Genomic DNA, 26,781 nt, shown 5'->3' with positions numbered 1-26,781 from the left:
AGATCCAGTACATCAATTTGCACAGCAAAGATCGCTATAAAGAAAGTGTAGCAAAACAAAATATTAAATTGAATTCAATCAAAAGTTACATTACATGCATTGCAACTTCATTTCATGATTAACAAAATGGAGAATAAAGATCAAAAGGAGGCCTCAGGAAGCCATTTATTTGCTAATGTCAAACTGCAGTAGTACAATTTTCTAACTAAAATTTGAACCACGTAAGGCAAAACTTTACAAATCTTTACAAGTTTTTGGTGTACAGAAGTACTCACTGTTGTTGTCAAGCAAAGAACCTGTGCAGCCACAACTGTATTGCATCAACCTGACTCAAAACCTCCCAACCCCCAAAAAGAAAGCAAAAAAATGGATTCTTTTCTGTAAAATCTTCCAGCCATGACAACAAAGATTGATTTTCATGATGTAGATTCATACGTCCTGCCACTTTTACTTTTATTGCTATCAAGAAAGGGAAGAGCACAAACATGCTGTAGCTCGCTGAACTAAGTCACCGCTATGCGTGGGGTCCGGAAAAAGGCCAGACCACAAGGGTCTATTATACGCAACCTTACCCTGCATTTCTGCAAGAGGCTGTTTTCATTCGAACCCGTGACCTCCTGGTCACATGACAATAACTTTACCAGTTACGCCAAGGCTTAGGGGAGAAAAAGAGTGATAAACGATAATAAATAAGAAAAGGGGCAGGGGAGAAAACACAGAGTAAAAAAGATACTAAACCTCAACTTATTCTCCTCCAAAAAGTCAATCGAATAATTTAATTACCACGTATTACATGACATATGACCTGTTACAAAACATAGCTACTTACAAACGTGTTCACGAACAATTTACCCTCAAGTTAAGAACTGCGAATGAGCAAATCTAACACATTCCTCAACCCATTCAGTTATGCATATATTTTCCAGAAGTATTAACGAGGAAATCATAGCTCTGCTGTCAGTATGAATGTTTCTCCATCTCAGAACAACCCGACCTCTTTCTTTCTATCTAAGCTTTGAAATACGATGAGCCCACATCCAAGCTCTTGAGATATTGAAAAGAGAAAGCAGTGAAGAGGTTATAACAGCCTTCTGAACAATGTTGTTTTTGAGACTCTCATTACTTTCAGCATGCCATTGGACATATCTGTCCTTTTTATATTGAATTGCACTTCATGAACTTCATCACTTCCACCAACATCACCTTGTTGTACCTATTACATGCAATATTTGTCAAACTTGAAAGTATTACAGTAAATATAAACAAGATTACATCCCACACTCACACATTAAAGGTGAGGAAAAAGCAATACTAAACAGTTCAGGGAACGGAGCAGAGATGTTACAGAAAAGAGAAATGGTGAGAACGAGTTTCCTGCACATATAATAGATTAATAATATGTTCCAGTATTCCTACAAAAGCTTTGATGTACTCCTATGTCTTTCCTTTATGGTATAGAAAATGGTAAGACAACAGACTGCACTCACCAGCGGCAAAAGAAAGTTCCACCATCTATCCAATTCCAAAAGTTCAGTTGTTGCAACCATCAGGGGATAGAAAAGAGGAGAAAAGAGCAACCAGCAAATTACATGAAAAGGTACAATCTATTGTTCCACATGAACAGACAAATATAGTTTTTTTTTTTTTGGATAAACTAGTCTCTCAATTCTGTGATGAACTTACTTCAAGGAAAAGACGTATCATATGGCCCTTGAAATTGGACTCATATAAGTTGAAAATTTGAGTCATCGGGCGAAGCGAGTGTTCCACATGAACAGATGCATATAATTTTTTTTGGATAAGCAGACACATAAACTAGTCTTTCAATTCTGTGATAAACTTATTTCACGGAAAAGGACATATCATCTGCCCCTTGAAATTGGGCCATGTATAAGTTGAAAATATGAGTCATCTCATGGCCCATAACTCGTCTCATTCTCAATGTCATAGAAAGAAAGTGGGGGTGGGGACCATCTTCCTCGGGAACAAAGCTTAAAAGTTAGCATATGTACAACTTCTGTAGACAGCTTTGAGTTCTTTGACGAACAAAATGTAAAAGTCAAAGGAGAAAATTTGACAATTTTCTTCTTTATGCGAGGGGGGAAAAGAGGACATGGACAAAATCGTGACTCACTTCTTCCATTTTTCAACAAATTTGAAAATTTCAAGCCATTGCACTAAATTGCATAGATCACCCAAAGCCATTGGACTAAAAAGTGAATTGCATAGATCACTCAAACCCCCGCGTTTTAGGTGCAGAATCTGCCACTTTCAGCAACTCTGGAATATCTCAGAATTAAGAATCATGAACCATGGTATGTAATATCAACAAGGGCGTAAGTAAACCACACACTAGATTCAAGCAACTGGGGTCTGTTTGGTTTTCTCTCCCGTAGGTTTATATCAGCTTAACTTTGAGCCAGCACGATAGCAGACAAGCTAAGTGACCTAAAAGATACTCGGTTCATCAGGCTCGTGACCCTTTTTTGCCTTTGAATAGTTCACCCTCACATGTCATACAGACTTATGTACATATTTCAAATAGCCGCAAAGTAAAGCAGGAACCGACATTACAGGCTACAGCAGGAACCAACATTTACCCTCGCTTGAGCAGGCTGCTTCTTCTCTCTCCTCCTCTAGCATGGGATCTTCTTTCAATTACCCCATTTTCTTCTCCTTCTCACACTATCTTCCTTTTTCATCAGTGGAGTACCAAATTTTGGTAAATCACCCATTGTCCTCGGTGTCCTCCACTGTCCCTCTTGCTCTAATTGGTCTCTTTTCCTGGCAAACCTCTAACTAAGCATTGAGGCCAAGCTCATTTTTCAGCTGGCCGCGTCTTCCCTCTCCTTCTCCAGCTTGGAATCTTCTCTCAATCACCTCATCTTCTTCTCTTTCTTAATCTCATCTTCCTTTTTTGTCAGTGAAGGACAAAATTTTCACACCTCAGCAATTGTCCTCGGTGTCCCCCACTCTCCCTCTTGCTCTCGCTGGTGTCAGGTCAAAAGATAAGGAATCAAGGGTGATTAATGGTGTATCCGTTAAAGTGCCAAAGCATTTGCCAATGACTTGTTCAGTATACTTACTCAAGAAGAGTCAAGATTTCAGTAAGGAAATCATTCCATTAGCCTTATGGGGTCAAAGAGTTGGTAAAAGATCTTAAGTCAAGGCCAGTAAGTTTAAGAAAGAGAAAGCATCTGCTAAAGTTCACAGGATGCTAAGGAAGAATGTAAGGCAAACAAGTGTTATTTATGTATAAAAGGGCACTATCAGAAAGATTGCATGAACCGTAAAAAAAGGTACACTTATTACCATTCAAAAAAGAAGGTACATTTATTGCCTTTATATATTCGAATCGAACTTAGACGAAGTTCCTAATAGTACTTGGTAGCTTGATTTTTAAGCAACTACTCAAATGTCTACTATGTTGTAAGGATTCATCATGATCCAAATCACAAACCCATATGAGGACCTCTTTGTCGGGGAAGTCGTATAAAGGTTCCAATTGAAACACAAGGACTTACTATTTAATCTTAGACACCGGACATTATCTTGATCTATTACAAACTCTTTATCTGTTGTCAGTTTTTACTTTTTAGGAATTTGGTTTCTCTTACAACAACTTGATGCTTCCTGCTTTAGTTTTAAGTTTGGACATGGATTTGTTAATCATTTATAAACCTTATTCATTATAGCTCTGATGTTTTTATTGATGATTTATATAAATTAGATATTGATTATGTGTTCTCTAAATTTCTTCTTCCTGTTCATTGTAATTGGATCATGGGATGAAAGTTTTTGTTACTTGTGGCACAAAGGACCAGACGTTTAGGTCATATACCCAAAGGAATGTTACAAGGATTAGTAAAAGAATGAAATTCATCCAACTATAAATTTTAGCGATCTTGTTGTATGTTTGATTGTATTAAGGAAAATCAAATCAAACATAATTAGAAAGGTATTTATAAGCAGTTGCCAACTTCTTGAAATTATACCCACCGACATATGCGGATACTTTGATATTCTATCTTTTGGTGGAGAATATTTTTATCACCTTTATTGATGACTTTTCACGTTATGGATATGCTTATTTGTTGAAGAAAAATCTCGAGCAACAGACACTCTCAAGGTATAAATAAATGAGGTTAAAAAGCAATTAGACAAAAGGATGAAACTCATTAGGCCAGACAGAGATGCTGAATATTACGGAAATCATAATGGATCGAGGCAACATCCAGGTGTACTTGCAAAGTCTCTTGAAGGACATGGCATATGTGCACAGTATACCGTGAGAGGGATGCCTTAACAAAAAGATATAAGGTGTATTGGACACTTATGTACATGGTTAGAAGCATGATGAGTCATTCCTCGTTTAAGTATACTTCGAAAGCATTCATCATTTGAGATTTTTTTTCAACAAATAGGCATTATCCATAACGTAAAAAATCAACAACAAAAGGTGATACAATATTTTTCTCCACTAAAAGATGGAACATCAAAGCACATACAAATGTGTATAGTTTGAAGAAGCTGGCTACTTATTCCTGCACCTGTTTTATTATGTTTGGTTTGCTTTCTCTTGATGCAACAAAACATTCAAAATCATTGAAACCTGAATTTGAAAGAATCTCATTCTTTATTAATCTTACTAACCTTTATTCGAATATATGACCCAAAAGTCTTTGCCACAAAGTATGCAGAATTTTTTTCGTCCAGTAAATATTTTTGATTCCAACATTATGATGAACAATGAAAAGGTTCAAAAAATACATTATGAAGTTTCGATTTATATAAACCATCAATAGAAACATCAGCATCATGAAGAACAAAAATACCAAAATATCAAATCTTGAAAAAGAAAACCAACTTCCTAAAAACTAAAGGAACACAGAGAGAGTATCATCAATTAAGTTAATGTCCAAGGTCCAAGATCAAATGGTAAATCCATATTCCTTTCGGTTGGAAGCTTCATACAATTTTGCATAACCAAGAATTCCCCATCCGGGGTTGTGCTTGGGATCGTGATGAATCCTTGCACCGTAGTGGACACTGGACACATGAGTAATTGCACCAGAATCAAGCTGTCAAGTATTATTAGGAACTTTAGCTAAATTCGATTTGTAAAATATAAAAGCACTATAACCTTTCTTTTCAAATCAAGCTTTATGTTTCGTACAATCTTTCTAATACTGTTCTTTATTACAAAAGTGATACTTTTATGCCTTACTTTTCATCTTAGCATCCTGTGAAATTGCTTTCTTCTACTTAAACTTGTTGGCCTTCACTTTAGATATTTACCAAATCTTTGACCGATTCTTAAGTACTGACTCCTCTTGAGTAAATATACTGGACAATTCACTAACATTTTACATGTCTTTAATAGCATTATAGATCATTCGGAAATGCCAATATTCAGAAGGTAGAGAATTCAGAATAAATTTAACTGAGTCATCCACCTTCATTCACATGGTCTCAACAACAACAACAAACCCAATATAATTCCACAAGTGGGGTCTGGGGAGGGTAGTGTGTACGCAGACCTTACCCCTACCTAGACAGTAGAGAGGCTGTTTTCGATAGACCCTCGACTCAAGAAAAAATGAAAAGAAAACAGTAGTAAAACAACAAGATAATAGGAAAACGAAGCGAAAAGAACAACATGTAGTAGTAGAAACCTACCAATAATAAAATACAAGACTAACACTAATACTACTGATACGGGTAAGAAACACTCTCGACTACCTACTAGTCTTCTACCTTAACTCTCAAGTAGTATAAAACTTTTAGTAGTGAGTTATGCCAGTGATGTAGCAACAAGTGACACGTCAGTAGAACGAAAATGTTCTTACAAACTTCAAGCATTCCCTGTTATTTTCTGCTTGTAAATAATACTCTTAATGTAGTTAGCTATCATCATCCGCATGAATTCAAGAGAATGGTCATCAGAAGTAAACATATGTGATGTCCCTATATCCATATTAGCAATCAAGGTAGAGAAGAGAATGAAGCACAGACCTTTCCACTTGTCTGATGGAGTAAGGCGACTGTCCCTAAGAGAGTGCGGGGACTGAGCAAAACCTAACCAAACTCACCAACCCACCATGCAGAACCCATATTGTCACAATAAACCCATCAAAACCCAATTTGTCACCGGTTAAATATTGGCTCAACCCATATTCAAATATCATTCAACCAACCCGCTTAAATGTCGGCAGTTTGGGCGGGTGATTGAAAAGTGAGTCTTAATTGCCAGCAATAATTTAGAGTCCAAGAAACAGCTTACCATCTATTTTCTCCACAATTGGCAGGTTAGAGTCACCTGTACAGAAGCCCAACTTCAGCATGATTACGTCTAGCCTTTGCACATTTGTAAGGTAAAGATAACCAACCTGCAAGAGAGAATACTAGAAAAATCAATTTGGTAAGTGAAAAAATCATATGCACTCCATAAAAAATTCCATTAGCTTCTAAACTACCGAAAAAGGAAAATATTTGATTGACTCTAATAAACAGCACATGACAGATGAAAACACAGATAAAGCAGTTAATTCGCTATTCTTAAAAATAGGGAAAAACTGACAAGTGTTTCGAGTGAAGAAGCTCGGTTGTAAACAGCCACACCGGCACGCTTTTTCGTCCGAGTTTTGCCTGAAACAATATTTTTCCCCCAACGAAGCACACCCCTTCAACATGGAAACACATACACACGGTCAAAATCACATGATAAACATGAGGTTTTTTCCCTTTGCTTTACAAGTAATACTTCTTTTGTAGTTTAACGGGGATAAATTAAACAATACATTTAGGGGCCATTTGGTTACACAAATTATGGATAAAATTTGGGATAAATTTGTCCAATTTTTGGTTGTGAATATTAGCTAAAACTAGAATAAAATTTATACCAAAATCATGGGATTATCTATCCCACATAGAAGATAGGATTATCCATCCTGGTTAGAAAGATAATCTGGTTTTGAACCGAACGACCCCTTCAAGGGCAGAGACATCTCAATATAGAATCCTAACAGTCTTCCCCAAAAAATTTCATCTACAAAACCAACATTTAAGTTGCGATAAGCATAGATTTATGAATTTGATGTAATGGAAGAGGCTAATGACATCATGAAAAAAATGGAAAGAGAAATGCAGGAGATCAAAATTCATAAATAAGGATTTGGGAACTCGTATGTTTTCCTATTCCTCTTAATAAAACAACAACAACATACCCAGTCTTATCCCGCACCGTGGGGGCTGGGCAGGGTAGTGTTTACGTTCCTATTCCTCGTAATCTGTTACCATATCCTTCCTAATCAATCCATTAGTTGAGTTGGAAAAGAAAAAATGGAACTCTGAACTCGGTTGAGAATAGAATTAAACCATAAATTTGTCAAACAACAACTGAGTTATGGCGGTGAAACATTGATATAACTACTCTCCTCCTGAGTTGGATTTTATCAGAAGAACCATCTCATCTCAGCCTAAGTGATCCTGCTTCAACAAACAAATCGCTTGTGTAACCCGTGTTTATCATCTTTTTGGCACAAACTAATTTTTCAAACAGTTGTAGGCCATCAAATAAGTTCTGCAAGACGCATTTTAGAAGGGTGTGGCAATGTAGGAAGATGGCTTGAGTATAAACAAGATAGGAATCTACAATGAATGAAATCCTTGACTTCATGAATAATTGTAATATGAAAAGCTACTTTGGTTTGTTTGAGGAAGGAGAAAGTTGCTCTATTTTGTAAAGTATAAAGCTGTTAGCACAACAAAGATTTGAGAATCCACAAATTCCAAAGATGAGGATTAGTTAACATGTAACCTCGTATGAACATCCAAAAGGAAAAAGCCCAGCTCAAATGTAAATATCTACCTTTCTTCTTCTGACAAAATATTGTCGTTTATAAGTTTCTGCAACATAGCATCCTGCAATGAGCACAAAAACTCAACAGTTCCACCTTATGAAGAAGTTGACATGAAAAAGAAAAGTACCATGCATATTCAATAAAGTATCATCACATAACACCAAGATCTTAAAGGAAGAAAGTATAAGGCGGGAAATTAAGTATGATATTCTTGAATCCTTCTGTATTCAGCACCTTCTCAAATACCAATCAAAAGGAACATTTCTCAAGAAAAAACCTAAGCTAATTGAGTTAAAAAAACGTTATCTTAAAACAACTGTGCAGCTGAAAGCGTGAAGTATTAACATCTCAAAGCATGTATACACAGTTGTCATGCAAGCAAATATGAAGTATTTCACATATTATGCAGTAAAATCATTCCTAGTATCTTTTCTTTTTAACATCTCAAAGCATGTAATTAGCTGCGGAAGATTTACATCATTATGCAGTACAATCATCTCAATGCCTTTTGTTCTCGTGGGAGGGAAGCCAAACTTTTAGAGTCTTGATGCCCTTATAAGTCCATAAAGAGGATAAAAAGTATAATCAAGATGTTCCTAGTCCATATTTGTCTCCTATTGGAGACAGCAAATAAGTACTCTTAACACGGATTTGTCTCTCGAGGGAAACATTATACAAGATAATCATGGGAAGCATACATCAATAATCTAGAATGTATCTTCATAAGGCCTTAAGACTTGTGAGAGAGTCATACTTGTGCCTCGCAACGTACTACTGCCATGACTCGATCATTGTACTCTTCGATGCTCAATGGTGGGAACAAAAAATGCCTTCTTGCATATAGCTGCACAGTCAAAAGTTACAACAGGATTAGATATACAATTCAAAAGTTGCATCCCAAATTGAATTTTCAATATTGTAGCTTCTAGTTTTAAAAGAATCAAATATGGCATTGACAGGTGATAAATAAAGTATTAGTTCGGAATTGAGTTGTTATTAAATTAAGATGTTAGGATTCAGTTTGAGAAGATTGTCAGTTCGGGAATTATTTCTCGAGCAGAGTGTTTTGCTTGACATCTTACCTTATGAATATTATCCTTAGATGTAGTATTAAAAAAGCAAACTGAAAATTCGTCTGAGGAAGCAAGTATTTCTCTTTTATTTATTTTCTTTTTAGATAAGGTAAGCAAGGACATTTTTTGGACGACAAGAAAGCAGACTAGGATTGTTAGACATTATTTTTGGGACAAAGTATATTTTGAAATTGGGCTTTGCAATAAAGTACCTGTTCCAGCTTTCAACTACAAAAGGAAAGGCTTGGACTTTTTGTTTATATGCACCAAAACAGTAAGTTCAATCCCTGCCTCCAATTTGGCAGAGCCTACTAGCATGTGTGAAGCCTAGGATTCCAGATCTCGAAATGCACTCAAGGAAGAGAATTTCTAGCGTTTCCTGTAATGTGGATTTGGACAATCCTAAGTGATAATTGGCTTAATGTATGCATATTTTGATGTATATTGCCTCACATTTTGCTCATATCTCGGAGAATTGAGATGTATAATATGATGATCTGTGCTAATTTGTGGTATTTCTATGTGTAGGAGTCATTCGGATGCAATTTGGGAGGAAATGGCACGAATTGGAGCTAAATTGGGAAGAAAAGGCGAAAGTGAAATTTGAGGGCCACAGGCAGCGTGGGGCGCTGCCTGTGGCGCACTTTACAGAAGTTTGAGAAGTTGAGCGCCAGGGCTAGCGCCCCACGCTGCCCTGGACGCTCAAAACGTGAAGTTGTCCTGTTTCGACTAGGACTCGGTTATTTCGACCCCAAGACGTCCTCAACTCATATAAAAGCCAACCTAAACCTATTTTGAAGGGGCGAACGTGACTTTGAGAGAGGAACAAAAGTACGAAACACTCGGGAGCACGGATTTGATCAATTCTTCCATTCTACTTCTAGTATTCATTGATTTTATGTTTGAAAACATTATTTTTCATGATTGTATGAACATGAGTGGCTAAGAACCCAGTTGTTTTGGGGTCATGGGTGCTACATGAATGTTAATGTTTGAAGTTTAAATTGACGAATTTGGTTTTATCATATTGGGTTGCTCATTTAATTCTGTTTTTAGTTATTTTGCTGAGTAGCTAACAGTGAAATACTATCTACGAATCTAGAGTTGAACTCGAAAGTGGGAATTCTAGATTGCATATAAAATTAAATAGGGCAGGTTCTTGAACCCGGGCATCGGGGAATGGATTCGCAATTAGGATAGACATATACCTAATTGCCTTGCTTGGTTGAAATACAGGAATTGTAAATGCATTCTTGTTAATCTTAATTCCATAGACATATAGGCATTAAGTTAGCTTGAATAGGCGAGTAAGAACTTGACAGATTCTTATGAGTAACATCAACTCTGTCAATCAACAATCCAGATAAATCAATTAGTCATTTTAAGCCAAGAACGCAACATGATTGTTAGCTAATCTGTGACCCTGGAATATCCTCTCCTATTGATTGTTATCCGAAATTGTTTAAGTGTTGTGGTTGATTTCTAGTTATTTCATTATTTGATAATTTTAGGTAGTAAATTAGTCACTTATACATTTTGTGAGAAATCTCTTGAATAGATAAGTTGTTTGAGTTTGAATCAGTTAAAAGTTAATCATAAGTCTTCGTGGGAACGATGCTCTACTCACTACTTTATTACTTGACGACCACGTATACTTGCGTGAGTGTGTTTGGTCGCAACAAGTTTTTGGCGCCGTTGCCTGGGACTTAAAAATTAGCTACTTGACTGAGTTAAGCTTGTATTAGTTATTTGTTCAGGTTTTAATCTCTCTTGAATGCGGAGGAGTAGAAGCGCAAACAACCTCATTCCTCTTGATCCCGAAATTGAACGAACACTTCACAGAGTGAGGAAGATCGAAGCTAGAACTAGAATAGAAAGAGAGTTGGACATCATAGTTCAACCACAGCCAATAGAGATGGCCGATAATGAAGAGCGTGCGGTGATAGAAGCCGCAAGGCCCAATCTTGCCAATATGACTCAGGCTATTGTGAAGCCTGATATCACAGGGCATTTTGAACTCAAACAGTACATGGTACAGCTAATTCAGTCCACATGGCAATATGTGGGTCTATCTCGTGAAAACCCGCAGAGGCACATCAGAATTTCCTGGAAATTCCAGACATTTAAAATTATCCAAACGTTTCCAAGGACTATGTCAGGCCGACACTATTTCCCTTTTCATTGCTGGGGAAGCTAAGGAATGGTTGCAAAAGGAGCCTGCGAACTCAATCCACACTTGGGATGATTTAGCAAGGAAATTCTTAATCAAGTTTTTCCCCACTACGAAGACAAAGTCGATGAGGAGTCAGATTCTTGGGTTCCAACAACCGGATGAAGAGACACTTCGTCAAGCTTGGGAAAGATACAAGAAGCTACTCAGAGACTGTCCGCATCATTGTCAGACTAATGAGGTGTTGGGTCACACTTACGTTGATGGGCTAGACAAGGCATCAAAGATGAATCTTGATTCAGCTTGTGGAGGTAGTTGCATGGCGAGGCCGTATAGTGAAATCCAACTCTTGCTAAATAACTTCACTGCTAATGATCATGATTGGCAAGGAGATGGGGACTCACGAAGAGCAATTAAACAGAAAGCAGCCGGGGTGATTGAGCTTGCCATGAGAGCCGATATAGCAAAATTGGCAAATCAGATGAATAGAAAGACAATGCAACAAAACACAACAAATGAAACATGTACAACAAATGTCTATTTGCTGCGAACTATGTGGTGACAGTCATACGAGTGACATGTGCCCCACGAATCCTGAATTTATATACTATGTGGGGCAACAGAGCAGAGGTCCGATGAATCAGCATGCACAATATGGGAACACTTACAATCCAAATTAGAAGAATCATCCTAACTTCTCCTGGGGTGGAAACCAGCCGACTCAGAATCATTATAGGCCCCAAGGAAATTTCAATCAACCTCAGAAGCCACCCCAACAAATAGAAGAGAGTACGAATGACTTGTTGAAGAAGTTGTTACTTGACAATCAACAGCTCAGGACCGATTTCAGAAATCTGGAGAGGCAAATGGGGCAGTTAGCAACAAATCAAAATACTAGACCTGCAGGCCCTCTTCCCAGTGATACAGAGAAGAACCCTCAAGTTAATGCAGTTACACCCAGAAACGGGAGGGAACTAGAGGAAGTGCCAAAGAAGAGAAAGGATAAGCCTATACCTGAGGGGGAGTTGATTCCTAAAGCAACACACGAGTCAAAGAAAGATGAAGCAAGTTCAGAAACAGTGGAGGCTGCAAGGCCACCACCACCTTTCCCCCCCGAGATTGCAGAAAAAGAATGATGACCGCATGCTCAACAAATTTCTCTCTATGTTGAGCCAGGTTCAATTGAATATTCCATTGGTGGATGTACTTCGTGAAATTCCAAAGTATGCTAAGTACATAAAAGATATAGTGGCTCACAAGAGGAGATTGACTGAATTCGAGACAGTTGCACTTACTGAGGAGTGCACTTCAAGGGTCCAAAACAAGCTTCCTCAAAAGCTTAAGGATCCTGGCAGCTTCACCATCCCTGTGCGAATAGGTAATATTGATGTGGGTCGTGCTCTTTGTGATTTGGGGGCGAGCATAAATCTGATGCCCTTGTCCTTGTTCAAGCAATTGGGTCTAGGAGCTCCAAGACCAACCACTGTGATGTTGCAGCTAGCTGATAGGTCCATAGCATACCCCGAGTGTGTTGCTGCAAATTGGGAAATTCATCTTCCTTGCAGACTTCATTATCCTAGATTATGAGGCTGATGAACTGGTTCCAATCATATTGGACGACCTCTCTTGGCTACTGATGATGCAATTATTAAAGTGAGAGAGGGAAAAATGATTATGAGGGTGGATAACGAGGAAGCGGTCTTTAATGTCTACAAGGCAATCCAACTTCCCCGCCACTATGAGGAGCTCTCTATGATATCTGTTGTGGGGGTGGATGAGCAACTTCTTGACGCGAGTGTATATCTAGACGATTCTCTAGAGAAAGCACTCATGTTGTTCGATAGCTTGGAGATTGATGATGAGGTTAAGGAGATGATACATATCCTTGATGCATCCTGTGCTTACATGCAGGGAATACACCCCTTTGAGCCCCTAAATAGGCCAAGTGGGCCTCCTCCAAAGCCGTCGATTAAAGAAGCTCTAACCAATGTTTAAAAAAGCGCCCGCTTCATCACTTTAAGCGAGAGGCGAGACAAAGCGTGAAGGGGAACGCTTCAGCAGGGTGAAGCGACTCAGGACCGCTTCCCACTAAAAAGCGAGAAGCGGGAAAGCGAAGCGGTAGAAGCGCCCGCTTCTCTATTTTAAAACAGAGTCCCAACCCTATTTTATTAAAAACGCAATTTTGTGATTAAAAACACTGGTCTAGACGCGATTTTATTAAAAAGAGCAGCGACTAGGGTTCTTCCAACAGCAGCGAGGGGTCTGGTCGACTTCTTCTTCTTCATATACTTCTGTTTCTGAAAGAATCTGAAAGCATCAACTAGGGTTCTTCTTCTTCTTCTTTTTCTTTTTCTTTCACTGTTTAAACCTCCAAAAAGCAGCGAAATGCTGGCGAATTTTTTTTTTACCTTCGGTTCTTTCTCAGAATTGATGCCAATCCTTGGGTTCTTCTTTCGCTGCCTAGTTTTTAACTGAGAATTACTGGCCTTCCTCTAATTTTTATATACTTTGTCCCTAGTTGACGAAGAAGAACAAGAAGTTGAAGATAATAGAATACTAGAATTTGACAATCTTGTAGAAGAATAGGATGCTCATTTTGTGCTTTAATTGATGCTACTCTTTAGTTTTTACATTGAAGTATTGAACAGTTGCTTACAATTACATGTGTTATCTATGCTGTATTTATTTTAATTTTTTTTTTTTAAATTCCGCTTCACTTCAAAAAAACGAGCGCTTTGCTTCTCGCTTCTCGCCTTAAGCGAATGGGGGTTTTCGCTTTTCCTCGCTTCACGCTCTTCACAACACTGGCTCTAACATTGGAGCTTAGACCCCTGCCTCCTCACCTTCAATATGTTTATTTGGGTGGTTCTGACACTTTACTCGTTATTGTTTCTTCAGACTTGTCTAAATTGCAGGAAGAAAAGCTGTTGAGAGTGCTACGTGAGCACAAAGCGAGCAATTGGGTGGACGATGTCTAATATTAAAGGCATTATCCAGCTTCCTGCACGCATAAAATACTGATGGAGGACGAACACAAACCAAGTGTAGAGCAACAACGCATACTAAATACAACAACAACAACATACCCAGTAAAATCCCACTGGTGGGTCTGGGGAAAGTAGAGTGTACGCAGACCTTACCCCTACCCCGAAAAGGGCAGAGAGGCTGTTTCTAGGAGACTCTCGGCTCAACAGGAGAGGCAATAATATCAGAAAAGAAATAAGAGAAAAGACATGTAACAACAAAAGATACCAGAAAGAAAATAACCACAGCAAATAAGTGAAAGGACAATAACACAAAACTATGCAAAACAACAATGTGAATACAACAAAGACCGCTAACAAACCTAAACGAAACTCTATCAGACTACCCAGTACAAAGAGGGAAGAACTCTCGACTACCCCCTAGCCTACCACCCTAATGCTCGACCTCCACATGTTCCTATCAAGAACCATGTCCTCGGAAATCTGAAGCCGCGCCATGTCCTGCCTGATCACCTCGCCCCAATACTTCTTAGGCCGTCCTCTGCCTCTTATCGTACTTGCCAAAGTCAACCACTCACACCTCCTAACCGGTGCATCTAGCCTTCTCCTCCGCACGTGTCCGAACCATCTAAGTCGCGCTTCCCGCATCTTGTCGTCCACGGGAGCCACGCCCACCCTCTCCCGAATATCTTCATTCCGAATCTTATCCAGCCTAGTGTGCCCACACATCCATCTCAACATCCTCATTTCTGCTACTTTCATCTTCTGGATATGTGAATGCCTGACTGGCCAACACTCAGCTCCACACAACATGGCTGGTCTAACCACCGCTTTACAGAACTTACCTTTGAGTTTCGGTGGCACATTCTTGTCACACAGGACTCCAGACGCTAACCTTCATTTCATCCACCCCACCTCAATACGGTGCGTAACATCCCCGTCGATCTCCCCATCTCCCTGGATAATTGACCCTAAGTACTTAAAACTTTTTCTCTTGAGGATGACCTGTGAGTCAAGTCTGACTTCTACATCCGCTTCCCCCGTCACGTCGCTGAACTTACATTCCACATATTCTGTCTTAGTCCTACTCAACTTGAAACCTTTTCTAGAGCCTGCCTCCATACCTCCAGTCTCCCATTAACGCCGCCTCGCGTCTCATCAATCAGAATAATATCATCAACGAACAGCATACACCATGGCACCTCTCCTTGGATATGGTGTGTCAGTGTGTCCATCGCCAGAGCAAATAAGAAAGGGCTAAGCGCAGATCCTTGGTGTAATCCCATAACCACCGGAAAAGGCTCGGAATCACCTCCCACAGTCCTAACCCGAGTCATAGCTCCATCATACATATCCTTTATCGCCCTAATGTAAGCCACCGGCACACCTTTCACCTCCAAACACCTCCAAAGGACATCCCTAGGGACCTTGTCATATGCCTTCTCTAGGTCAATAAACACCATATGCAAATCCCTCTTCCTATCCCTGTATAGTTCTACCAACCTCCTGATAAGGTGGATAGCTTCCGTAGTAGAACGGCCCGGCATGAATCCGAACTGGTTTTCCGGTATAGACACCGCTCTCCTTATCCTCCCTTCCACCACCCTCTCCCAGACTTTCATGGGATGACTTAGTAACTTGATACCCATATAGTTGTTATAATTCTGGATATCCCCTTTGTTCTTGTACACCGGAACCATTGTACTCCACCGCCACTCATCAGGCATGCCATCCTCTTTGTCCTGAAGATAACATTAAACAATCCAGTCAGCCACTCCAAGTCTGCCCTACCCGCATATCTCCAAAACTCTACTGGAATCTCGTCAGGTCCGGTCGCTTTGCCCTGACTCATCTTACCCATCGCACCCACGACCTCCTCAACCTTAATGCGCCTACAATACCTAAAGTCTCGGTGACTCTCGGAGTGCCCCAATTGCCCTAACACGATGTTCCCATCCCTCTCTTCATTCAGAAGTTTATGAAAGTACGACTGCTATCTTTGCCTAATATGGACCTCTTCCATCAATACTCGGTCGTCCTCGTCTTTGATGCACCTCACTTGATCCAGGTCGCGAGCCTTCTTTTCTCTCGCTTTGGCCAATCGAAATAACTTCTTATCCCCACCTTTGCCCCAAGTTCCTCATAAAGCCGACCAAAAGCAGCAGTCTTAGCCTCTGTGACCGCTACTTTCGCCTCCTTCCTAGCCTCCTTATATCTTTCTCTGTTCGCTCTCCTCGGATCCTCGTCGATGCTCTCAACTAACTTAATGTACGCCGCTTTCTCGGCTTCCACTTTACCTTGTACCACGTCATTCCACCACCAGTCGCCTCGGTGCCCGCCATAATAGCCTTTCGAAACTCCCAACACCTCTCTTGCTGCCTCCCTTATACAGACCGTCGTCGCCGTCCACATAGCGTTAGCGTCCCCACCACTCTTCCAGGCACCCATATTTGTCAGCCGCCCCTCCAACTCTCGCGCATTATCCTTAGACAAAGCTCCCTACCTGATCCTCGACGGACCCCGTACAAGCCTCTTCTTCCTCTTCATAAAAATATCGACGTCCATCACTAGAAGCCTATGTTGAGTTGCGAAGTTCTCACTCGGGATCACCTTACAATCCTCGCACAACCCCCTATCACACCTCCTGAGGAGGAGATAGTCAATTTGAGTCTTAGCCACCATACTCCGGAAAGTAACCAAATGCTTCTCTCTCTTCGAAAACATAGAGTGCACGATCACCAACTCAAAAGCTCTAGCGAAATCTAACAGTGAGGTACCACTCCCGTTCCTATCAACAACGCATACTAAATCCAATCATGAAAGATGTGGTAAGAAAAGAAGTGATTAAGTGGCTTAATGCAGGTATTGTATTTCCAATCTCTGATAGCAAATGGGTAATTTCCTTCCGATGTGTGCCTAAGAAAGGGGGATAACCGTAGCGGTCAATGAAAATAATGACTTGATTCCCACAAGAATTGTCGCTGGGTGGAGAATTTGCATAGATTATAGAAAATTGAACAATGCCACCCGAAAGGACCACTTTCCCCTCCCCTTTATTGACCAAATGCTTGATAGATTAGCTGGCCAGGAATACTACTGTTTCCTAGATGGTTATTCGGGGTATAATCAGATTGCTATAGCCCAGAGGACCAAGAGAAAACCACATTTACGTGTCCCTATGGCACGTATGCGTTCAAGAGAATGCCTTTGGTCTCCGTAATGCACCTGCGACTTTTCAAAGGTGTATGATGGCTATTTTTACTGACATGGTTGAACGGATGATTATTCTGTGTTTGGGTGCTCTTTTGATAATTGTTTAATGAACCTTGATAAAGTGTTTGCTAGGTGTGAAGAGACAAACTTGGTACTAAATTGCGAAAAGTGCCATTTTATGGTACGTGAAGGTATAGTCTTGGACACAAGATGTCCAGAAATAGTTTGCAGGTGAACAAAGCAAAGGTGGAAGCGATTGAAAAATTGCCCCCATCGACATCCGTCAAAGGCATTCGCAGTTTCTTGGGCCATGCAGGTTTTTATCGTCGTTTCATTAAAGATTTTTCGAAAATTTCTTCTCCTTTGTGCAGGCTTCTTGGGAAAGATGTCCCCTTCAAGTTTGATGATGCCTGTCTGCTTCCCTAAATTTTCGTGGCATCCGGATCGGGAGTGATGAAAAGGCGAACAGTCGTATATCGTAATATAATATAAAAAGGTCCATGAGAGAAAGCCTAGCCTGTTTACTGTTTAGTTCAGTTACTTTTTTTTTCTAAAGCATTTGAGGAGCTGAAGGGAAGGTTGGTGACTACACCAATTATCATTGCCCCGGATTGGGCGCAGCCATTTGAGTTGATGTGCGATGCAAGTGACATAGCAATCGGAGTTGTTTTGGGGCAAAGGAGAAATATAATCTTTCAATCCATTTATTATGCGAGCAAAACTCTGAATCCAACCTAGATGAATTACACTGTTACTGAAAAAGAGTTGCTTCCAGTGGTGTGGGGGTTTGACAAGTTCAGATCCTATCCAGTGGGAACTAAAGTCATCGTGTACACAGATCATTCAGCTATCAGATACTTGTTTGAAAAGAAAGACGCCAAACCGAGGCTGATTCGTTGGGTCCTCCTCTTGCAAGAATTTGACTTAGAAATCTGAGATGGAAAAGGGACAGAGAATCAAGTGGCTGATCACTTGTCCAGATTAGAAAATCGGAGCCATGTAGTTGAAGGAGGATCAATCAAAGAAACATTTCCTGATGAGCAGTTATTAGCAATCACCTCAAGTGAAGCCCCATGGTATGCAGATTATGTGTATTGCAAGCGGGGTGACGCCACTAGAATTGACACCCGATAATAGGAGAAGGTTCCTACATGATGTGAAGCTCTACATGTGGGATGAGCCATTCCTATATCGGCAGTGCGCAGATCAGTTGGTACGAAGGTGTGTCCTTGCGGAAGAGATGAAGCAATACTGCATGACTGTCATGCTTCGCCTTACGGAGTTCATCACGGTGGGGATAGAACCGCCCAAAAAGTGCTACAATCAGGTTTTTATTGGCTAAAATTGTTTAAGGATGCACATACCTTTGTTAAAAAGTGTGACAGGTGCCAAAGAACCGGAACAATCACGAAGAAGCACGAGATGCCTTTGCAAAACATTCTGGCAGTAGAGCTTTTTGATGTTTGGGGGATTGATTTCATGGGACCGTTCCCATACTGTAATGGTCACAGGTACATCTTGGTGGCGGTCGACTATGTTTCTAAGTGGGTGGAGGCCATTGCTCTTCTTACTAATGACGCAAAGGTAGCGGTAAACTTTGTAAAGAAGCACATCTTCACACGTTTTGGGGCTCCAAGAGTGTTGATAAGTGACGGAGGAACTCACTTCTGTAACAAATTGCTGAATAATGTTCTTGCAAAGTAGAGTTAAGCACAAGCTTTCCACTACCTATCACCCCCAAACGAGTGGTCAAGTGGAAGTTTCAAACAGAGAGGTAAAGCGGATTCTGGAGAAAACAGTAAGTGGAAATAGCAAGGACTGGGCCGGGAAGCTGGACAACGCATTATGGGCATATGGAACTGCATACAAGACTCCTATAGGTACTTCTCCGTATAAGTTAGTTTATGGGAAGGCGTGCCACTTGCCCGTAGAGCTTGAACACAAAGCCTATTGGGCAATCAAAAAGCTGAATATGGATATGGACTTAGCTGGTGAGAAGGGGTTGCTGCAACTTAACGAGCTTGATGAGTTCCGATTGCACGCATATGAAAATGCCAAATTATATAAAGAAAAGACGAAGAAGTGGCATGACAAGCACATCCAACATCGAGAGTTTGAGCCAGGTCAAGAAGTTCTCTTGTTTAATTCGAGGTTGAAGCTTTTCCCCGGAAAGCTTAAGTCTCATTGGGCAGCTCCATTCGTTGTGGTAAGTGTGAGGCCTCATGGAGCAGTGGAACTGCATGATCCGAGCTCAAGTGGTACCTTCTTGGTAAATGGCCAGAGAATAAAATATTATTGGGGTGCTGACATTGCACGTCACAAGACCTCGGTGGACTTGGCCGATGCTTAAAAACGTGTTGAGTAGTGCCGCGACGTTAAATCAGGCGCTCGTTGGGAGGCAACCCAATTTTTACTGCTTTCGTAGCTTAGTTTTCTTTTTTCTTCTTCTAGTTAGAGTAGACTAATTTTTTTTGTTTTCTTTGTAGTTGCAAAAATCTTAGGTGGGAATGGTGTGGGGTGTGTTTAATGTATGTATTGAGTGCTCTGGTAGTCGGGATTTTATCCAAAAAAATCAAAAAAAAAAAAAATTAAATTATTCGCGAAACGAGCGTTCAGGCCAGCACCCCACGTTGCCTAGATCGCACTTTCCAGTATGTTAAAATCACAACGCCAGCCCCAGCGTGCGGCGCTGGGCTGGGGGTCAGGTGAGTAATTTCTTCTTTTTTTAATTTTCGTTTTCTTTGTTTTGTTTAATATACCCAACCCAAATAATCCAACCCAATTACCCATATACTCACACCCTAACCCAAAATTTGGTGGCTTTAATTGGGTAATTAGGTTGGATTATTTGGGTTGGGTATTTTAAACAAAACAAAGAAAACGAAAATTATAAAAAAAAAAAGAAATTACTCACCTGACCCCCCAGCCCAGCGCCGCACGCTGGGGCTGGCGTTGTGATTTTAACATACTCGAAAGTGCGATCCAGGCAACGTGGGGTGCTGGCCTGAACGCTCGTTTCGCGAATAATTTAATTTTTTTTTTTTGATTTTTTTGGATAAAATCCCGACTACCAGAGCACTCAATACATACATTAAACACACCCCACACCATTCCCACCTAAGATTTTTGCAACTACAAAGAAAACAAAAAAAATTAGTCTACTCTAACTAGAAGAAGAAAAAAGAAAACTAAGCTACGAAAGCAGTAAAAATTGGGTTGCCTCCCAACGAGCGCCTGATTTAATGTCGCGGCACGACTCAACACGTTTTTAAGCATCGGCCAAGTCCACCGAGGTCTTGTGACGTGCAATGTCAGCACCCCAATAATATTTTATTCTCTGGCCATTTACCAAGAAGGTACCACTTGAGCTCGGATCATGCAGTTCCACCGCTCCATGAGGCCTCACACTTACCACAACGAACGGAGCTGCCCAACGAGACTTAAGCTTTCCGGGGAAAAGCTTCAACCTCGAATTAAACAAGAGAACTTCTTGACCTGGCTCAAACTCTCGATGTTGGATGTGCTTGTCATGCCACTTCTTCGTCTTTTCTTTATATAATTTGGCATTTTCATATGCGTGCAATCGGAACTCATCAAGCTCGTTAAGTTGCAGCAACCCCTTCTCACCAGCTAAGTCCATATCCATATTCAGCTTTTTGATTGCCCAATAGGCTTTGTGTTCAAGCTCTACGGGCAAGTGGCACGCCTTCCCATAAACTAACTTATACGGAGAAGTACCTATAGGAGTCTTGTATGCAGTTCCATATGCCCATAATGCGTTGTCCAGCTTCCCGGCCCAGTCCTTTCTATTTCCACTTACTGTTTTCTCCAGAATCCGCTTTACCTCTCTGATTGAAACATTCACTTGACCACTCGTTTGGGGGTGATAGGCAGTGGAAACCTTGTTGCTTAACTCCATACTTTGCAAGAACATTATTCAACAATTTGTTATAGAAGTGAGTTCCTCCGTCACTTATCAACACTTTTGGAGTCCCAAAACGTGTGAAGATGTGCTTCTTTACAAAGTTTACCGCTACCTTTGCGTCATTAGTAGGAAGAGCAATGGCCTCCACCCACTTAGAAACATAGTCGACCGCCACCAAGATGTACCTGTGACCATTAGAGTATGGGAACGGTCCCATGAAATCAATCCCCCAAACATCAAAAAGCTCTATCCCCACCGTGATGACCTCCGTATGGCGAAGCATAACAGTCATGCAATATTGCATTTATCTCTTCCTCAGGGACACACCTTCGTACCAACTAATCTACGCACTGCCGATATAGGAATGGCTCATCCCACATGTAGAGCCTCACATCATGTAGGAACCTTCTTCTATTATGGGGTGTCAATTCTAGTGGCGTCACCCCGCTTGCAATAAAATTCACATAATCTGCATACCATGGGGCTTCACTTCAGGTGATTGCTAATAACTGCTCATCAGGAAATGTTTCTTTGAATGATCCTCCTTCAGCTACATGGCTCCGATTTTCTAATCTGGACAAGTGATCAGCCACTTGATTCTCCGTCCCTTTTCGATCTCGGATTTCTAAGTCAAATTCTTGCAAGAGGAGGACCCAACGAATCAACCTCGGTTTGGCGTCTTTCTTTTCAAACAAGTATCTGATAGCTAAATGATCTGTGTAGACGATCATATATAACATAGCCCTCTTTTCAAGGGCTCTTAAGGTGCACTAAAATTGTGAAAGAAGGTCACTAGCCTATGAACTTCAATGTATGGAGTGTGTGGAAAAAAAAAGAAAAAAAAAAGAGGAAAAATTTTGCAAGAAAAAACAAATAAAAGTTCAAATAATGTAGAAAGACACACATCTCCTAATCCTTCAAAGTGGTGCTAGTGAAACCATATAGGTGCTTAATTGAAAAGAGGGCTATGTTATATATGGTGTATGACAAGTGAATGGGTTGAAAAGAAAATGTGCTTGATTTGTGAGTGTACTGTATTAAAGTGCTTAGGAGGGTTATTCACTATTCCTAAATATATCCTACACGTCCCTTAGCCTACATTACAACCTTAAAGTCCTAATTGATCCTAGATTTGGCTAGCTTAGATTAGTAGATATGTACACTATGGGCAAGCTTATGGTACGACCACGGGATACACATGAATTCTTTGTGAGAGCGAGTGAATTTTGTTCAATTGTGTGATGTCCTTAATTTATGTTCAATGTCATATTTGAATGTATTATATTCACTCTTTTGTTTGTGGTGAGGGTACTTGGTCTCATGACGGATTGGTGATGTTGTACACTTTCTTTTGTTGAGTAAGTGCATGAGTTGAGGATGCTTAGTGGTAACGAGTCGTCTCTTGAGGTAACGTGGTTGTGGAGAGGTTGCTTGAGTTGGTTGAATAACATTGAGTATATTTGGGCTTAGTTTAAAAACGGGAAGAATGTGAAATTCGTGTGTTCATGCTTAATTGCCGATATCGATCATAGTCCAAACGTAGGGTGTTTGATTGAACTAATTGTGAAGTGCTCTTTCATAGTGATAGGTAAGTTTTAGGGTGTTAATATAATTCCATTGCTCGAGGACGAGCAAGAGTCTAAGTGTGGGGTGTTGATAATTGGCTTAATGTATGCACATTTTGATGTGTATTGCCTCAATTTTGCTCATATCTCGAAGATTTGAGATGTATAATATGATGATTTGTGCTAATTTGTGGTACTTCTATGTGTAGGAATCATTCAGATGCAATTTGGGACGAAATGGGGAGCGAAATTGGGAAGAAAAGGCGAAAGTGAAATTTGAGGGCGCACTTTACAGAAGTTTGAGAAGTTGAGCGCCAGGGCCAGCGCCCCACGCTGCCCTGGACGCTCAAAACATGGAGTTGACCTGTTTCGACTAGGACTCGGTTATTTCGACCCCAAGACGTCCCTAACTCATATAAAAGCCAACCTAAACCTATTTTGAAGGGGCGGACGTGACTTTGAGAGAGGAACAAAAGTACGAAACACTCAAGAGCATGGATTTGATCAATTCATCCATTCTACTTCTAGTATTCATTGATTTTATGTTTGAAAACATTATTTTTGATGATTGTATAAACATGAGTGGCTAAGAACCCTATTGTTCTGGGGTCATGGGTGCTACATGAATGTTAATGTTTGAAGTTTAGATTGACGAATTTGGTTTTATCATATTGGGTTGTTTATTTAATTTTGTTTTTAATTATTTTGCTGAGTAGCTAACAATGAAATACTATCTACGAATCTAGAGTTGAACTCGAAAGTGGGAATTCTAGATTGCATATAGAACTAAATAGAGTAGGTTCTTGAACCCGGGCATCGGGGAACGGATTCGCAATTAGGATAGACATATACCTAATTGCCTTGCTTGGTTGAAATACAGGAATTGTAAATGCATTCTTGTTAATCTTAATTCTATAGACATATAGTCATTAAGTTAGCTTGAATAGGCGAGTAAGAACTTGACAGATTCTTATGAGTAACATCAACCCTGTCAATCAACAATCTAGATAAATCAATTAGTCATTTTAAGCCAAGAACGCAACATGATTGTTAGCTAACTTGTGACCCTAGAATATGATCTCCTATTGATTGTTATCCGAAATTGTTGAAGTGTTGTGGTTGACTTCTAGTTATTTCATTACTTGATAATTTTAGGTAGTAAATTAGTCACTTATACATTTTGTGAGAAATCTCTTGAATAGATAAGTTGTTTGAGTTTGAATCAGTCAAAAGTTAATCATAAGTCTTCGTGGGAACGATACTCTACTCACTACTTTATTACTTGACGACCACGTATACTTGTGTGAGTGTGTTTGGTCGCAACACTAAGCTTCAATACCCTTCTAAACAGTGCAGTCAAAGGCTCATTTGAGGCGCGCTCAAGCCCTAAAGCTCAAAAAAGCTCATGGTATGCGCTTCACCTCACTTAGGTTGCGCTTTAGTGTAGGCAAGGCACTAAGGCCCACGCCTTATTGCCAATAAGTTCTATCTTCAATTGAGTGGTACAAAGCAATAAATATTGGTTAAAAGATATTATTAATTTTTAAGGAAATCAATATGAGTGAAATTGTTACCTTTTTTTCTTGCATTACATATATACTTCTATTTTTTTCTTCATTGCGCCTTTTTTAACTAAAGCCCACACTTTAATTGCTCTTTGCGCTTAAAGCCCTAATAGACCTGGATCGCTTTTTAGCGCTTTTTGCCTTTGACAACACTGCTTCTAAATCTTATCCGTATGACCCAAAAAGGGGGAAAATGTATAATATTCATAGTGGAAGATTTAAAAAAACAAAAATAGACTTACACTCTGTTTGGATCATTGTTCCCCATCATTTTGTAATGTATTGTATTGTATTGTATTGTATTGTATCGTTTCGTTTTATGAATACAATGTTTGGATAGATTGTATTGTTTGTTATTGTTAAATAATATTTTGCTGGTTGGTTTGGCTGTATCATATTGTACTGTAACTGATAAGTTTACTAAAATACCCTCAATTGTTTAAATATTAAATTTATAAAAAATTATGCATAAAAATAAATTTAAAAAAAAACAGAAGAAGGCAAAACACCTTAAGAAAGCAAAACAAAGGAGAGAGACAAAAGAAGGCAAAATAAAGGAGCACAACTAATTAGAATTGAGTTAAAAGCAAATTAAGAGAAAAAATAAAAACAGAAGGCGGCAAAACACCTTTAACGTTGGCGGCAGAAGTTCTGGAAAAAAACAAAGTAGGTCATAGGTTGGAGATTTGGAGTTAAAATAGCAAAAAAAGCTAAAGGGTAAAATAGAATTGTGGAGTAATAAGTTAGGGTATAATTGGAAAGAAAAATAGGAAACAATCTCACCACACCAAATCGGCTGTTTCAAAAAAGGGGACTTTTCATTGTTCCGGAACAATGGATTTAACAATACAATACAATCAATTTTAATGAAACAATCAAAACAAACATTGTTTTGGGATAACAATACAATACGATACAATGGGGAACAACCATCCAAACAAGCTGTTAGTTGGGAGACTTTGTATGTTATTGGTCCGAGATAAGCTTAAAAGGAACGACATTGTCAGTTAAGATTCATATAGCCAACCTCAACTTGCTTTAGATTGAGGAGCAGTTGTTTTGTTTGTTTAGAGTTAGCTGGGAGAGGGGTTTTAGCTAATGCCAAATATCGGATGCGAACGTTCAACCTAAGTTTGTTCATCTTTAGGGGCAGATTTAGGCGAAAGGCCAACCAAGATTGGATATAGCTAGTTTTCCCCAAATTATGGTGCACGTGAACCTATAGTTTTTCTGCCAAACTAGGTATTTTATATACATATTTCCTAGAACTGATCTAATATTGTTTGCTAGCACCCACGCTCCAAAAAGTCTGAATGGTGTACTTGGTTGAACGCTAAGCTATTTACCTAAAGGAAGAGGGATCAATTCCCACTAAATAACTTTTTTTCTCCTTTCTTTAGTGGTGCACCCACGTAGAAATCACAGATCCGCCTCTGCCCATCTTGGATGCTGTTTCGCATCTTGTAAAACATGTTTGAACTTGTCTCACGAGTGGCATATATATAGCTACTGGACCTAATAGTCAAGTCGAACTTAATTCTCTATCCTATATTAATGCAAAAAGTTATCAAGAATTTTATTGATGAGCTAATTATCCAAGAAACTTTATACAAAAAGAAAAAAGAGAATATAATCAACAAGTAAGAGAGTGAATACAAACCTCAAAGATGCAATCTCCAATGTAAGCAAGAGAGGCTGCATTAAACACCGAACGAGGCTTCTCAACTTTGGGTGCACTTGGTAACCATATGTCGTATCCCATATAGGTTTCATCCTCTTTCACTATTTACATGAAAAAAATAACATAAACAAAATCAATATAGAAAAATTACAGTTATACAAGTAACATATCAAAAAATGCACAAAAGGAAAAAAAAAAGAAAAGAAATTAGTACCTTGGGTTGGTTTAGGAATTTCACGTTTAAGAAGGTCCGAAACTGAAATATTGGACCGGGAGGTAGAAGGGGAAAAGGATAGAGTTGAATCAGAGGTTAGGGGCTTCTTAGGAGGAGTACGGTGGGGGGTATAGGGAAGTCTTTGGCTCGTGTCGACGGAGGAAGCCATTACCTTTGGGGATATGGAGAGCAGAGAAAGAAGAACCGCCATTGGATTTTAATACTTCAGCTACTCTCCGGGAGAAGTTTGGCAACGGATAATTGTATTCCGCGGTATTTTGACCCCTTATAGAAACGGAGTGCTTGTTAGAATGTTAATTGTAAGAACCACCCCTCTTACTTGTTGCAGTTGTAAAAATAATTCACTTAACTTCAATAGGTTACAGTTTGGTCTTCTTTTCTTTTCTTTTCTTTTCTTTTTTTCTTTTCCAATTTCCAATTACATTAGGGGATTAGAACGCAAAAGAAAGGGAAAGCGAAAATGAATATAAACTCCACACCTGAAGACTCATGTTGATACCACTAGACT

At 39.7% G+C, this 26,781-nt stretch overlaps 1 protein-coding gene across 2 annotated transcripts; it reads right to left on the bottom strand.

Moving 5' to 3' along the window:
* Positions 1-721: 721 nt before the first annotated feature.
* On the bottom strand, positions 722-26,528 carry LOC109214884 (mini-ribonuclease 3-like). 2 transcript variants are annotated; one of them, XR_002066278.1, is made up of 8 exons: positions 26,253-26,528; positions 26,018-26,139; positions 8,617-8,706; positions 7,871-7,923; positions 6,581-6,683; positions 6,284-6,389; positions 1,488-5,081; positions 722-1,213 (listed from the first exon to the last, which is right to left on the bottom strand). XR_002066278.1 is itself a non-coding variant. In XM_019378846.1 (7 exons), exons 1-7 carry the CDS (start codon positions 26,461-26,463, stop codon positions 1,200-1,202), a joined length of 699 nt encoding a protein of 232 aa, XP_019234391.1. In that variant the 5' UTR covers positions 26,464-26,528; the 3' UTR covers positions 722-1,199. The 2 variants fall into 2 exon arrangements, 1 of the variants encoding a protein (XP_019234391.1); XM_019378846.1 differs by lacking the exon at positions 1,488-5,081.
* Positions 26,529-26,781: the final 253 nt, after the last annotated feature.

Source organism: Nicotiana attenuata, unplaced genomic scaffold (genome assembly GCF_001879085.1).
Source record: "Nicotiana attenuata strain UT unplaced genomic scaffold, NIATTr2, whole genome shotgun sequence".
NCBI classification, from domain to species: domain Eukaryota; kingdom Viridiplantae; phylum Streptophyta; class Magnoliopsida; order Solanales; family Solanaceae; genus Nicotiana; species Nicotiana attenuata.
This window is presented reverse-complemented; position numbering and strand designations above follow the sequence as displayed.